The sequence below is a fragment of the Arvicanthis niloticus genome, chromosome 20, assembly GCF_011762505.2.
Source record: "Arvicanthis niloticus isolate mArvNil1 chromosome 20, mArvNil1.pat.X, whole genome shotgun sequence".
Classification (NCBI taxonomy): Eukaryota; Metazoa; Chordata; class Mammalia; order Rodentia; family Muridae; genus Arvicanthis; species Arvicanthis niloticus.
Window position 1 is genome coordinate 40004353 of NC_047677.1, and position 15625 is coordinate 40019977.

At 45.1% G+C, this 15625-nt stretch overlaps 1 protein-coding gene across 2 annotated transcripts; it reads left to right on the forward strand.

Moving 5' to 3' along the window:
- Window positions 1–113: 113 nt before the first annotated feature.
- On the forward strand, window positions 114–13705 carry Snrpd3 (small nuclear ribonucleoprotein D3 polypeptide). Of its 2 annotated transcripts, none has more exons than XM_034524378.2 (4): window positions 114–252; window positions 1370–1516; window positions 11179–11371; window positions 13474–13705. In XM_034524378.2, the coding sequence occupies exons 2-4, from the start codon at window positions 1391–1393 to the stop codon at window positions 13533–13535; spliced, it is 381 nt and encodes a 126-aa protein (XP_034380269.1). In that variant the 5' UTR covers window positions 114–252; window positions 1370–1390; the 3' UTR covers window positions 13536–13705. The 2 variants fall into 2 exon arrangements, with proteins under 2 accessions (XP_034380269.1, XP_076772841.1); XM_076916726.1 differs by lacking the exon at window positions 114–252 and adding an exon at window positions 281–302.
- Window positions 13706–15625: the final 1920 nt, after the last annotated feature.

Below are 15625 nucleotides of genomic sequence, written 5' to 3' on the forward strand. Positions count from 1 at the left end.
ATGCTTCCGGCGGTCCCCGGGCCCTCTCCAGTGCCGGAACTATAGTGCTAGAGCCCTGGTTTCCCCAGCCGGCTAAGTGAGAGTAAAGGGCAAGTAGGCTTAAAGGAAAGGGAGGGGCCTGCGCAAGGCATTCTGGGAGCGCGTGGTATCCGCGATACTCCGGCCCGTCGTTTCCTCGTCTCACGCCTTCACCTTCTAACGTTTGTGCCGGAACCGAAAAAAAAAAAAAAAAAAAAAGCCTGCAGTTAGTTGGTGAGAAGAGGCGGCTAACGGGAGAGAGGAGGCCAGGGATCCTGCAGAGGGTTAGGAGCTGGGAGGGACGCTGCGGAGGAGCTCGGCGGGACTTAGCGGAGGGCGGGAAGCCAGGGCCTATCTAAATATCTCACTAGCTTTGGGACAGTTATTAATTTACGCCTAGTCTGCACATTCGGTGCCTTTCCAGGTCACCGATTTTCGAAGCTTACAAGTAGTCATTTCTTACTAATTACCTCCGTTCCTTCTGGATCATCATTTCCAACGTCCTTTTCATCCCTGCCCCACTCGCGTTTTTGCACTGGCCCTCTCCTGTTTCCACGCTGCTGCAGAAGTTTTAGCAGGTTGCTCTGCTGTATGTTCGATCCACTTTGTAGATGCTACTAATTTTTTTTTTTTTTTGAGCCATTGGCTGTAATCCTGCGGTGTTTCCCTACCGTTTTCCGAAGCCGTTGTTTCTCACCGAGAAGACTGTGTTTTCGCATCTTTATAGTCTTCTCATGAAAATAGGTGGTGTGCTCCGGTCTTGAGTCGTTTTCTAAAGCCCTGTGCATAGTCTTTGTCTTTTAATGAGACTTTTAAGTCCAGCGTTTTACCCTATTTCCCTGCGTGAGCATTTCCTGTTTATAGCACGTAGCCTGGACAGTTTTGCTCTGCTTTTTGCTGGGGAGTCAAAAAGCTGAGTTGAAAAGCACAACCTCTTTTCCTAGATCCCTCTGGGTTTAGATCTATATGTACTATCAGGTACTGTTGCCTTTATCCAAATTCGGTTGCTGAGTTCTTGGAACATTACTGGTGTTACAGAGGGGCTGAGGTTTTTTGTTTTTTTAATTTGCATTTTAACTATATGTATAAACTCCAGATCCATATCATAGTTGTTTTGATAACTATAAAGAGTCATATGGCTGGGATGAGAAAGGAGGGACTCCTTGTTCCCATTAGCTTTCTTTGTCCAGCTTACCATCCTTCCCTACGTATCTGTTGTGCTATTTTGCCGTGGTAATTCCTTCAAGCCAAGAGCCCTCCACGGAAGATGCAGCTCTGGACATAATTTGCAAAGCCTGTGGAATGCCAGTCCTTAAGCTCTGAAAGATAACCGTTGTCTGTTTCACTGTAGCACGGGAAGAGTCCTGCCAAGATGTCTATTGGTGTGCCGATAAAAGTCTTGCACGAGGCAGAAGGCCACATAGTGACATGTGAGACCAACACTGGCGAGGTATATCGAGGGAAGCTCATCGAAGCAGAGGACAACATGAACTGCCAGGTATCCTGCTTTGCACTTGGGGCTTTGAAGGAACTGTGGCGTCTATCCTGGGGGATAAGAAAGGTGTACTTGGAGGTCTTAATGAAGTTATGCTCACCGAACAGTTATTAATAGAGTGTTTATTGACAGGCTCTGAGATAGTGTATCAGTAGAGACTTAGCCTTGAGGCAGAAAAGTCATTTGACAGCCTGGTGTGGCCATACATATATATCCCAGCACTTAGGAGGCTGAGGTAGATTCTTGAGTTCAAGGCCAGTATGGGCTTTATAGCAAGACGGCACTGCTATTGGTGGGGAGTCAAAAAGCTGAACTGAGAGCATAGCCTCTTTTCCTAGATTTCTCTAGGGTTTGGTCTGTATGTACTATTAGGTAGCTTTTTGGCAAATACTGTTGCTGAGTACTTGTCTGTAAAACAACCAATTATATTTAACTTTCTGTCTCATCTCTTAAAGTCAGTCGGGTTTGGAACCAGTGTCCCTTACCCAGCCCAATTTATAATTTGCAGAATCTTCTGCTCGCATATTGTGTGCGTTTACTTTTGTCTTGGAGAAAGGTTTATCTGACGTTTTACCAACATTTTGGCAATATGGTTTTGGATTTTTTTTTCCCCATTAATTAAGAACTTGAGCTTTGGAATCAGAGAATTCCCTGATTCCAAACTGAGTTGGGCCATAATTATAGGACCTTGGGTATCCTGGTCATTTATTCTCCCCTCCATAAAATGAAGATGGAGTTGGTTTGCCTCCTCTGTGCTGTAAATGCCAACCCAGAATTAAATACACAGGAGAGGTGTTGGGGAAATGTCATGAAGAACGCCAGGGACCAAGTGCGATTACAGAAATGATTGGTTACCTTTCTTGTTGCTGTGATCAAATTCCTGACCAAAGCAACTTGAGGAAGAATTTATTTTGACTCACAGTGTGATGATACAGTCTTTGATACAGTTGTTGCAGAGGGAGTCGTGGTGGCAGGAACTTGAGGTGGCTCCTAGTCACATTGAATCTGCAGTCAGGAAACAAAGATGAGTGTCTGGGTTCAGCCCAGGTTCTACTTTTCACTTCCACCTAATCTAGATAATCCCTCTCAAACATGCCTGTCCCTTCAGTAATTCTAAACCTATCAAGTCAATAATATTAATCATGGTGGCAGGAGAGTCTTCAATCCAGGGAAAGGAAGCAGACTGGGGAGAAGGAGCCTCAGACTGCAGCATGATGCTGAGGAAGTTTCGCTCAAGTAAGAGGAGTAACTGGAGGCAGAAATGGCCTGGCTCGGGTGTTTCTGCTGTGGTCAGTCCCTGGCAGCCTGTGCGGAGGGAGGGCTGCCACAGCGAGAGTGCTTGGCGGATGGCTCCTCAGTGGCAGCTGGAGCTCACACTCCTCCCAGCCTGTTGTCTCCTGAAAGGGTGAATATAGCACCCCACGACTGCTCCAAGTCTGGAGATGTCAGAGGAGAAATGACAGCTGCATGTTGGCAGCAGCCAGCTTAGGGCTTTGCTGTTGGAATGAATATGTAACTATGAATATGTAACTATATCTGTTGCTATTTTCCAAGTGAGAAAAGGAAAGGTTGGGGAGGTGCAGTGCCTTCTTTAGGGTCACGCCCGTGGGTAAGGTGGCCTGCTGTTGCCTTTTAGGGTTCGTGTTATTTTCCTGTGGCTGCCATACTGTACCATTAGAACAGTTCCAGAAGGATGACTCTTCTTGGCAAGGAGGCATGGTAACAGCAGCAGGAAGCTGAGAGCTTACATTTTCAATAGAGAGCAAACAGGAAGTGTCAGAGGGTGCTCAAAGTCTGCCCCCAGTGACACCCTTCAGCAAGGCTGCATCCCCTAGCCGCACCCCACAAAAAAAGCATCACCAACTGGGGGCCAAGTGTTCAAATGTCTGCGATTATGGAGGACATTTTTTATTTAAACAACACACTTGTGCTGGTTAGGTTTTTGTCACAAGCTTTAAGAAGGGAACCTCAGTTGTGAAAATGTCCCCATCAGATTATCCTCTAGGCAAGTCTGTGGGACACTTTTTTGATTAGTGGTTGATGTGGGAGGGTTCAGCCCATAAGAAAGGTAGGTGAAGGCTGAGCATGGTGATACAACACCTTTAATCCCAGCACTAGGGAAGCAGAGGCAGGACAACCAGGGCTACATAGAGAGATTATCTCAAAACAAAACATGGTGTGGTGGTGAACACAGATCTCTGTGAGTTCAAGGTCAGCCTGCCCTACAAAGCAAATTCCAGGACAGCCAGGGATGTTGCACAGAGAAACAAAAAAGTGTGTGTGTGTGTGTGTGTGTGTGTGTGTGTGTGTGTGTGTGTGTGTGTGTGTGTAGAGCATGAGCCTGGAGGGCAAGTCAGTAAGCAGCATTCCTCTGTAGTCTCTGCTTCACTTCTTGCCAACTTGAATTCTGCCTTGGCTTCCATAATAATGGACTGTGATCACGATGTGTATGCCAAATAAACTCCTTCCCCTTCTCCCCCCATGTTACTTTTGGCTTGGGTGTTTATTAGAACAATGCGAAGCAAACGAAAACAAGATTTAGCTTAGAGTTGGGTGGTGTGTGTGTGTGCGTGCGTGTGTGTGTGTGTGTGCGTGCTTGCTTACACGCATGCCCTCTTTCCCCTCTGCTGGGATGGAACTCAGTGCCTCAGGCAAGATAGGTTAAGCACTCTCCCACTGAACTATACCATTTGCCAATTTGGGGTTGCTTGTGAGATGAGGTCTCTCTGTAGATCCTAATCTGATCTTTAACACTTGATTTTCCTGCCTTGGTGTCCATTCTGTAGTTTTAGGTAGGGCTACCTCACCCAGCCGTGAGGCTTTCTGACGTCCTGTACTATGTGGTTTCCTTCCAAAGGAAAGTCCTGAGAGGCTTGGCTGACCTGTAGTCATCTGCCTTTGTGCTGCTTTCCTGGTTCCAGCCCTCTCAGTTAGGATGTCTTTGTCTATTTTAGGGTATTAGGTTTTTAGTAAAGATTTCAGACAGTGACTTTTAATTTGTTTATTATGCTGCTTTATATAAAAAAAATTGCTGATTTTAAGGGCCTCACACAGTCCAAATGTAATGTATAAGAGTTTATTTGACATACACATCCTAATCTGAATTTATCTGACTAGATGATCATAGTATTCTCAGAAGCTCAGCCCACATGATCTTGGTATTAACAGGTTGCAACTTGGAAAGTAGTATGTCTTGTGTGGGAGTTTTATGTCTTCCTTAAAACCTCTTCAAAATCATTGATGAACTAACGGATGAATGCTTATTTTGATTTACTTGTAGAGTCTGAACACTGGTATCTCTCTGGAACCATGATGGCTCCTGCAGGTTCCCCTGCTGTCTCCTTTCTTGCCCAGTCCTTTAGGAATGAGGGCGTCCTCCAAATAACCTTCCCTGCATAACATTTTCTTATGAACTTGGGGCAGTGCCAAGCATGGTAGTACACAGAATCCCAGCACTTGGGAAAACCGAGGCAGAAGAATCATTACCACAGATTCAAGGCAAGCCTGAACTTTGTGACACCTTAGACTTAGAGATGGAATATTAACACATCAGAAAGATTTGGGAACATGAGAGGATTCCATTATAACCACTTCTTTCTCATGAACATTGACACAGATGGGCTTCTTTACCTGTGTTGCTTATGTATCTTCTAATTAGAGATGACTTAGAAAAATTATGTAGTGGGATGTGTCTGCAGTGCTAGGAGTAGAGTCCAGCAAGTGCTCTCTCTACTCAGCTGTGCCCCTGCGCCTGCCTTTATGTGGTAGCGTCACAGTAGGGAATGGGCCATGGTGCCACTAAACTTGATTAGAAAACAGACAGCTAGTACTTGGCTGAAAACCTGAATTCCTGTGCATCTAATAAAGGTACATTCAGGTGCGAAGCCAGGCAGAAGGAAATCATTTTGAGATATATAAGATACTGATTTCTCTGCATTCAGATACAGAAGATCTTATTAAGTGATGTTCTTAGGTGCTAGAGAGATGGCTCAGAGGTTGGGAGCACTGGCTTCTCTTTAAGAAGACCTAGGTTCAATTGTCAGCACCCACATGGCAGTTCATAGCCACCTATAACTCCAGTTCCAAGGAATCTGATGTCCTCTTCTGGCCTCTGAGGGCACCTGCACACCTGTGATACACACAAATGCATATGCACTAAAGTGGTGTTGTTGTTGTTGTTGTTGTTGTTGTTGTTGTTGTTGTTGTTGTAATGATCTTATCAACATCATGGTGTAAATCTGCCTTCTTTTAGGGTCCCAAGAGCCTTGGCACTTGGTAAGGAAGTATTGTATCATTGAGCTGCATACCTAGAACTTGATTGTTTGAATATAGCTTTGTCATAGCATGTTTATGTCATTTGAAAGTATAGCATGGATATGTATGAAATCTGTGATGAGTTCCCAGAAATGGAACTTAGTGGGTCAGACACATTTAGGCATCTAGTTTGGACAGGAAAATTGAGATCTTTGATCTCCACTGCATGTACTCCCACCACTTAAGGTGTGTCATTAGCTGGGTGGTGGTGCCATGTTCCAGGTAGATGTAAGTGGTCAGGAGTCCTTGTGGTTTTCCACATTTTAGCTAATGTTTGTAGCAGATGTGGAGGCCCCCAGTCTCTTTCCCATCTTGGGAATGGATGACTTAGAACTAGAGGCTCCTCAAATGGAGCGGTCTTTTGTTTTTAGCTCTGTCTAGTAACATAGCCTGAAGCATTTGTCTTAGTAGATACCAGAGAAAAAACTTAAAATCAGAAGAAAAGATGTAACCACACTTTTCCACCCTCGCCCATGTTCCTGAAGTAGCAACTCTGAGACTGTATTATTTATGAATAATTGCCTGGGCCAAAAGCTTAGGCTTTTTCCTGCTAGCTCATAACTCAGTTATTTAGTTTATTCTATCCTGAGTGCTGCCTCACGGGTAGTCATCTCTCCTCAGGTTCATGCTGCCTTCTGTACCTGACCTCACCTGACTATCCCAGAATCCCCTCTCCACAATTCCCACCTCCTATTTCCTGCCTCAGATCATTGGCCAATCAGCTTTTTATTGACAGGTGGTGCTTTCATACAGTACACACGAGGTTCTACAGAAGATTTCTCAGGAAATCTTAAGTCAGATATTCTCCAGCAACAGCTTCTCCAAGTCCTGCAGTTATCTGTGTTTGCGGCTGGCTTTATGTGGTATAAGGGGCCAGACCTAGGCTTCGCTTGTGCTTGGCAGGTTCTCCACCAGCCTGTGTAGCTCAGGAGGCTGAGCTGGGAGTTTGAGGCCACCCTAGGTGTCATAGAGAGACCCTTTCTAGTTTTAAAAGCAATAACTTTTTTAAAAGAAAATGATAAGCATGTGTGCCAGTAAATACAATTTAAGGAGAGAGTAACAGACAAATGTATTTCACCATACATCAAGAGATAAAATTCTCAATGATTTGTGTGGGAGAGAGTGGGAGAGTGGATGGTTCTACAGAAACTAAAATGATAGTTGGGGGACCACGAGGGCACTGTTTGACCTATCTGCTTGGTTGTTACCAACCCCTCTGTAGATAAATGGTCTGCATGAAATTGAGTGTTACCTTCCAAACATTATAGCCTACAAGAAACTTATCCAGGATTGGGTTGCTTAGAAAAAGCAAAATGATGTAGTAACTAACACCAGCAAAGTTTGAGATTTCTCAATGCAATGTTATTTTTAAGACAAGAGTTTCACTGTGCAGCCTGAAACTTGGGGCCATCCTGCCGCAGCTCCCCAGTCACTAGGACTGTAAACAAAGGGCACCCTGCCTGGCTATGTGATTAAATTTCTCTAGATAACCTAAGCTCTTTAGCTTGGGAGAAAACATTGGTGTTTAGGCTACATTTCAGGCTATTTTCAAATGAGTTATGTTCTTTGCACGGCTTTGCACTATTAACATTTTGTGTGTTTCTTAAGAACTAAGATAGATAGATCAAATCATTTGATAGTAGTAATAGAACATCATTGGCAATTAATGAAGTGTGTGTGTGTGTGTGTGTGTGTGTGCGTGTGTAAAATATTCTCAAGTGTGTGTACAGTTTTAGCATGTTGACAGGCCTGGCCACACAGAATGAAAAACCACTTCTGATGCTCAGTGTCCCCTGCACCTCACAACAGGGGTCGCTTCTGACCCTGGATGTAAGAGTTTGCCCACGTGCTGAGAATGAAGTCATTTGTGCAGTGCTGACCAGTTGAGTGTGCCCTTGTGTAGCTCAGCTCTGATGCTTCAAAGAGAACGTGTTTTAGGTATCTCTGGTTGAGGGCTCAGCCCTCAAAACTATCACCTCTTTAGATACCGATGAAAGTCCCAGTTTATTTTAACCTGGACTCTCTCTGTCTGAGCAGGCATAAGTCGGTGTCCCTGCGGTCTGCTTCTTAGGTTTGATCAACTTTTGTTTAACCAGCTCACAGAATTCAGGGAAGTTCATTTACAGGTATTTGTAGAGACTAGGACTAAGGATACAGCTGTGTCGAGCAAGGCCTGGAGACTCAGTTTCCATACTTCCTCATGACACACCACCCAAGGAACTTCCACGTGTTCAGCTATCTGCAACTTCTCTAAAGCAGGTTTTATGGAAACTTAATTACAGACAGGACTGAAATATAGATGATGATGTTAAAAAAAAAAAAGTGATTTGGAAAGAAAACAGCAGTGTGATCCTGTGCTAACAGGCTAAGTGGGCAGACAGGACTTCTGTTTTCCTTAGTACTAGGAATGGAGCCCAGGGCCTTGCACATGGTAGATGAATGTCTACCACTGAACTATATCCCAGCCCAGCCATTACTCTTTCTGAAATGAAGGTCATGGGAATTTGCCTACAGACAACTCCAGAACAGAAAGACAGATCAGAAGGAAAATTCTAGCTTTTGTGGACTGTCTTAAAAAGGCAGTCTTAAAAAGACCTTTAGTCCCAGCACTCAAAAGAGGGTAGCAGTCGAATCTCTTGAGTTCCAGGACAGCCAGGTCTACATAGAGAAACAGGGCACAAAAAAGAATTCTGAGGTCAGAACCAAAGACAAAATACCACATTATACACTCCAGCATTGCTTCACGATCCTGCATCATGCTTTTCTCCATCTTGGCCCATAGATGCCATTTCAGTTGAATGTCTAGTCTGCGTTGCTTATTGTGGCTGGCTATTTAGGAAAACCATAAACTGTCTTCCTGCCTGACTTTCAGTAAAACCTAAGCGCTTGAGGCTGGAGAGATGGCTCAGCAGTGAAGAGCACTTGCTACTTTTCCAGAAGACCAGTGTTGGGTTCCTACCACTCAGGGGATCTTAACCCCACTGTCTCCAGCTTCTGCAGTCACACACACACACACACACACACACACACACAACTTAAATAAAATAAATCTTTAAATATTTTAGATGTAATTAAGATAAACATGTTGCTTAAGAGGTGATACCTTTGACTGTATGGTGGAAACACTGGGCCTTCCCTGGGACCTTGTCACTGTTTTCCAGTAGCAGGACAGGTGTGCGTTAGAACATTATCAGTTAGTGCTGGAATATTTGTCAAGTGACATTGAAAACCATCATAGGACATTGATAGAAGCACCTAGTTTAAATCTTGTTGGATCTGTATGACAGCCTTGTGGAGATCTTCAAGGCACAGTAGAGAGATGCTGAGTGGGGAGGGAAATGAAGCTTTGTATTTATACATCTCAAAAATAGACATCATAAGTCAAATTAGACATTACTGGGTTTGTTATATCTTGGGTAGTTGAAACACCATTTAGACATACTTTGCCTTGTTTAATTTTGTTTTTAACAGCTCCTGGAAAGTGGTGTTCCACTCCAAGGTAGGGAGTAGTACAAAGTTAGATAGACCTGGGTTTGAACACATGAAGGCAGTATGCCTTTGTGAGGACGGGTTGAGTGAAGGCACAGACCTTCAGGAACAGATCTGCCTCTGACAGGGTGTGTCTCCTATAGGGTTTCGTGGTCTCAAATCAGCCATGTGGGGCTGTACCTGCTGTCTGATTTGTGCTCAGGAATCGCTGGCTGTTATATTGTGTTTCCTCTAGTAGGGGAACTGGGACTCAGGAAATTCTGAAGATGTACTCAGAGTTATACCTGAAAGGTGGCAAACCCAGTTCTCACTGGAGGTCCTCAAACCACTTCAGTGTCTTCTACAGAGTCACAAATACACCTGGAATTGAGGGGATTGGGTGGAATCTGGGTTTTTCAGTTGGGTAAGCTAACCCATAACTACTTATTTGTGGTAGCGGAGGTTCTGGTACTTGTCCAGGGGACCGTGGCAAGGACTTAGAAACTGAGATTTTAAGGAAATGGCAATAGGAAACCTGCAACTGGTTGGTGGGAAACTGGTGCCCTCTTGACCTTGAATGTAGAACAGGAACGGTGGTTTGCAATCCTAGAAACCATTCCCGTTGCTCAGATATAGTGAGGACAGCCTCAGAGCTTTGATAGATTTTGGTTTTGGTTTTCACATTGGTGTTCAACCAGAAACCATCTGGCCCTTCAGAAGGAGCAAAGGGTTGTAAGGCAGCAGCATAGAAGCCGGTCCTGGGAGACTGCACCTCAAGATTCTCTTTAAGCAGATTAATCCAGTCTTAGAAAGATAGCTGTTTTCTCTCATTTGTAGTTCCTAGATTTTATACTCACATAAAATTATGTATGTATATAGAAAGCGAAAGTAGAAGTTGAGTTGTTGGAGGTAAGGGGCTAACAGTGGGGCAAAGAAGGAAGAAAAGAAAGGGGGAGTGGGCAGGGAAATATGTCCAATGTACAGTAACAATATACATGATTAAAATTTTATAAGAAAGAAATCTGGGAGCTGCCACATCTTTGCAGCATGGTTCACCCATTCTAGATAAAGTCTAGTCTTTTCTGCCCATAGGAAAGCAATTAAGCAATTATGGTAAAAGTGGCATGTTGTAGATTTGGTGCTGGCAGGTTTATGTCACTTTCCTGTTCCCTGTAGGTCTCCTGGCTGGACTCAGAGATCCCTCCTTCCCTTCATCCTCTGCATACTCATGTTGGCACATTTGTCCCCCCATGCCTGAGCCCTGCTAGGCTTCTCTCCATCCACAACTTGAGTGGCGCCTCTTTGTAGTGTCCTCAGTGCTGTCCAGATGTGCCGCTTCAGTCCACGTATGCTGACGGCTTCTGCTCAGGTCTTCCTCTCCTTGTGCAGACACTGCTATATCTGCTTCTCAGTCCTAGTCTGGTCACTGCCTCCCTAATGGATGCTGAGTCAGAACTATGTCTGCTGCCTGTGTCTATGACCCTGAAGATGCCGTTCCAGCTGCAGTGCCTGCAGGGCCCCAGGCTGCACTTTAGACATGGAGTAAGAAAGGCTTTATCACCCGTCACTCACAGCCTGGCCCAGGCAGATGCAAGCTGGGCTCTGCATCTGAGCTCAGAGTGGTCTGATGTGGGTTTTGTTTGATCACAATCTGTAAAAATGGGAGAACTCATACTTCCATCTGCTGTTTCTGTGAAGTGTACAGTCCCTGATACACACAGAAAGTGCCAACCATTGCTAGGGTAGGTCACCTGCATTGTCAGCTTATTTTCTTTATGCTGGTGTCAGGGTTCTGTATTTCTAAACTAACCTCAGTTAAGGCTCTCTGGCTTTGTGTGCTCCAGTGCTATGACCTTACAAATAAACTGGTGATTCCCTTCTAGATGTCCAACATCACAGTCACATACAGAGATGGCCGAGTGGCACAGCTGGAACAAGTGTACATACGTGGCAGCAAGATCCGATTTCTGATTTTGCCTGACATGCTGAAAAACGCACCCATGTTAAAGAGCATGAAAAATAAAAACCAAGGCTCAGGGGCCGGCCGAGGAAAAGCTGCTATCCTGAAGGCCCAAGGTAGGTACCCTGGGCTGGCCTTAGAAGTACTACTTACCTTGTTTCTTTTAGGGAAAAGCCCTGTTGTTGCATGGGGACAGGTGAATCTGACTGCACCGCTCTCCACACGTTGCTATACCCTGTCCTGATCTATGCCCAGGCTTGAGAAATCCGTGGTAATGGGGCCTTTCCCTGTTACCTTTCTTATCTTACTTGATCCTATCACAGAGTTTAGTGTAAAATCCAAAATCTCAAGCAAGGTGTGATGGCTCACATCTATAATCCCAGCACTTAAGAGGCTGAGGCAGAAAGAATACAGTGAGTTAGAGGCCAGCCTGAGCAACATTACATAGCAAGAGGGACAAGCAGAGAGAACTCTTAAGTCATACAGTCTATAGTGAAGGTCTCTCCTTTTCAGAAATTCTATATAAGAAGACTGGGCAACTTGCTTTGGTCTAGTGAGGATACGGATTAATGCCTGAAAATGTTCAGTAGCATTCCCAGAACTGTGTGTGACACACACACAAACACACACACACACGAAATTTTTTTTCCTATTCACACAAGACAGAAAGGGTAACAAGCAAAGAGTCAGTTGCATTAATGCCTGAAAATGTTCAGTAGCATTCCCAGAACTGTGTGTGACACACACACGAAATTTTTTTTTTCCTATTCACCCAAGACAGAAAGGGTAACAAGCAAAGAATCAGTTGCACTCAGGTCTATCCTGATAAGCCAATGAACTGTTAGGGTTGCTCAGGACTCTGGTAGCCCTGTGGCTTCACTGGAGCCCGTCAGTTAACCATCCACTTTCTCTATATTTATCACCTCCTAAAACTGCAGCCAGGAGGGGCAGGATGGGGAGGGTAGGAGAGTGTCAGAAGAGTGAGCAGCTAGCATCTGAGGTGAGGGTCTGCTCTGGCTTACCACAGCTGCTGTGAGCTCAGGGTGTAGTCGGCCATGTCATGTCTGGGAAGTGGCGTTCCATAGCAGAAGCACAGAGATAAAGTGCTGTCTTCCGTCCAGTGCTTCCAGACAGATTTGAGCTTGACAGCCCAGGCTAGAAAAACCTTGACCTTTTAGCTCTTGCCTCAAGCTCCCAAGGGCTTGTGCCGTCCCACCTAGTTTATGGATGAACACAGGGTCTCAACAGACAGGCACTCTATGAACTGAGCTGCACCCCAGCCCTCTAGTTAGTGCCATCTTGTTGATTTTTGTTTATTCTTTAAAACTGAATTAGCTTATTTGAGGGGTAGGGGCAGATGTGAAGTTCAGAGAACAACTTGTCAGTTCTCTCCATCATGGAGTATCTGGGAATTGAACATAGGTTGGCAGAATTGGCAACAAGCTCCTTTACTTGCTAAACTATCTTGCCACCTTATGTTTCACATTTTCTTTTCTTTTTTTTTTTTTTTAAATATGTTTTTAAGATTTTATTTATATGAGTGCACTGTCACTATCTTCAGACACACCAGAAGAGGGCATCAGATCCTATTACAGATGGTTGTGAGCCACCATGTGGTTGCTGGGACTTGAACTCAGTACCTCTGGAAGAGCAATCAGTGCTCTTATCCACTGAGCCATCTCTTTAGCCCCCCTCAGTGTGTGTACCCCAGTTCAGTCTGTGTGTGGTGGTACGTGCTTGTAATCCTAGTACTGACAAGACAAAGATGGACTCCAGGGCTTCCTAGCCAGCCAGTCTAGTCTATTTGGCAAGGTCCAGGCCAGTGAAAGACCTTGTCTAAGAAACAAAGTAGTGATGGTACCTGAGGAACAGCATTTGAGGTCATCTTATGTCCTGTATATGTTCACACAGCACATGGGCCTTCCTCTTACCCACACAAACTGAATTGAATATATCTGTAGTGACGTATCTGTAATAGCTCTGAGAATTCGTTGTTTCTGTGGTAGTCAGACTGCTGTGCTGTCAGTGCTACCTGACACCAGGTATCAGTGCTAACTTCCACTCCTCTTCCTCCTCACCACATGACAAGTAGTGATTCGGGGTACTGTTGGTCCCGATGGCCTTTCAGGTCCCTTCCGGAGCCGATGCCCCCAGGCTTCCGCTGGTGCTTGTTATGAGCATCCCCAACCTCATTGACCTCCCTTCTTCTTTGTTTCAGTGGCTGCGAGAGGAAGAGGACGTGGAATGGGGCGTGGAAACATCTTCCAGAAGCGAAGATAATATTCTCCATTGAAGAGAACTTTGTCCTTTCTTCTCTTAGGTTATTGGAGGGTTTTGGGGGGTGGGGGAGTTACATGTGCATATGTCTTAGATTTCTTTTGATATTTCTCTTTGTATCAGAGAAACTGTTAAGCTAAATAAAGTTTGGTTTTGTTTTTAAAGAATAAGAACTGTGTGTTCGTTTTGTAGTTTGCTTTGGCAGCAGGTTAGCATCTGACACCTTTGGACGGACATGTGCTGGGGAAGTGCCAGTACTTTTCGAATAGCAGTTACTGATAAAGAGTTCAGGGGCTCCTCAGGCCAGTCTCTGGCTGAGCGAAGAAAAGCCTAACTCAGAAGAACCCTGTGATTGTTACCTTTGACACGTGCACTCAGTGTGGCACTTTCCCAGTTAACCTTTGTGGAACAGCTCAGCTCTGACAACACCAGGCGATGTGACCTGTGAGAATGACTCATGCTCTGATGAGTAATATAGTATCCTGGTGTCTCGGCATTTGACAGCTCTGGAGGGACCCCTACCTGTAGCTACTCTACAGGCTCCTCACAGTGTTGTGAGCGTCTCCACAGTGATTAGCACACTGGCTTTGTTGTTGTTGTTGTTGTTGTTGTTGTTGTTGTTGTTGTTGTTGTTTAAGGTTTATTTTATTATATATACAGCATTCTGCCTGAATATATGCCTGCACACCAGAAGAGGGCACCAGATCTCATCACGGATGCTTGTGAACTACCATGTGGTTGCTGGGAATTGAACTCGGGACCTCTGGAAGAGCAAACAGTGCTCTTAACCTCTGAGCCATCTCTCCAGCCCCTAGCACACTAATTATTATCAAAGGGAGGATAAGACATGCAAAGTGAATGTTGGACATAAACAAATTGGGAAAACGGCCTGAATCACTCAACTCTTGGGAAGAAAGTGCTCATTCTGGGATGCGCTACAAGGAGAGGGATCAGTTGGCATGTGCTCTTAACCTCCGAGCTGGCTCTCCAGCCCTCTTTGTTTTTCCTTGCACTTGGAGTGCTCTGATGATTGCTTGGCCTGATGGAGTCTGGGTTTTGTTTATGGCTTTGGTGTACCCCTTTATTACAGCTGTAACCAGCCACCTGACAGAGCCTTCCTTTTCATTCAGTTTGATGTCAACTTTAATAGGTTGATTTATTTGTTGCCTCCACCAAGTGGACATGTGTTGTCTGAGGGTTGGGTACAAGCATCAGCCTGCAGCATGACCCGTCAAACTCCACCCGGTAAGCCATGATGAGCAGTCGCCAGCTGTTGATGTGGTGAAGTGTTAACATCCTTACCCTCCAGCAGCAATGCCTTCTACCCTCAGCCATGGCTGGGGGCTGCCAGGGGCGTGGCAGTTGACAGATTCTCTTTACATAGGCCTACTTGCTATGTAAACCAAGATGCACATGCATGGGCTTCTTGAGTGTCGTGATTACTGGTGTATACCACTATGCCCAGCTAGAAGCCAAAGCTTGAATTCACCCCAGCCTCTGCCTCTGTAGAACACCATGAAGAAGGGACAGAGTGGGTCTTCATTTCTAACAGGATCCCCAGTGTGTGCTGGAAACCATCTCTTTCAGGCTGGGCATGATGGTACACACCATAACCCCAGCACTCGGGTAGAAAGAGGCAAGTGGATCTCTGAGCTCAGGACTTCCTACTTAGTGAATTCCAGGCCAGCCTGGGTTAGACGCCTTTCCAGGTTACACGTACTATGTGATCTTTTTTTTTTTTATTCACTTAGTTATCGTTGAGGATGCCTGCCAGCACACATGGCACACATGTGGAAGTCAGAAGACAATTTTTGGGAGTCGGCTCTCCCATCTTAGGAATCAAACTTAGGTTGTCAGAGTTTACAGCAATTCAACGCCCTCCCCCGCAAGCCCCCGGCTTTCAGCTCATTGCTCCTTTCAAATGTGTCTGTGCTTAGCCTCTGCTGTCCCTTCTTCTGGCCATCGTCTGTGTTCCCCATCACCTGTCTTCCTGATTGTAATTCTGCCATTGCCATCTATCTGTATTTGTTGTTAGATCGTGATTGGTTAAATTATTACTAGTGAGCCATAAAGTAGATTGCTGAAGAATGTTC

Bases quoted from the DNA above. Each gene is read 5' to 3' on its own strand.
- Snrpd3 (XM_034524378.2), top strand. From the start codon at position 1,391: ATGTCTATTGGTGTGCCGATAAAAGTCTTGCACGAGGCAGAAGGCCAC. The intron at 1,517-11,178 runs GTATCCTGCTTT...ATTCCCTTCTAG, and splicing joins AGGACAACATGAACTGCCAG to ATGTCCAACATCACAGTCAC. The intron at 11,372-13,473 runs GTAGGTACCCTG...TCTTTGTTTCAG, and splicing joins TGCTATCCTGAAGGCCCAAG to TGGCTGCGAGAGGAAGAGGA.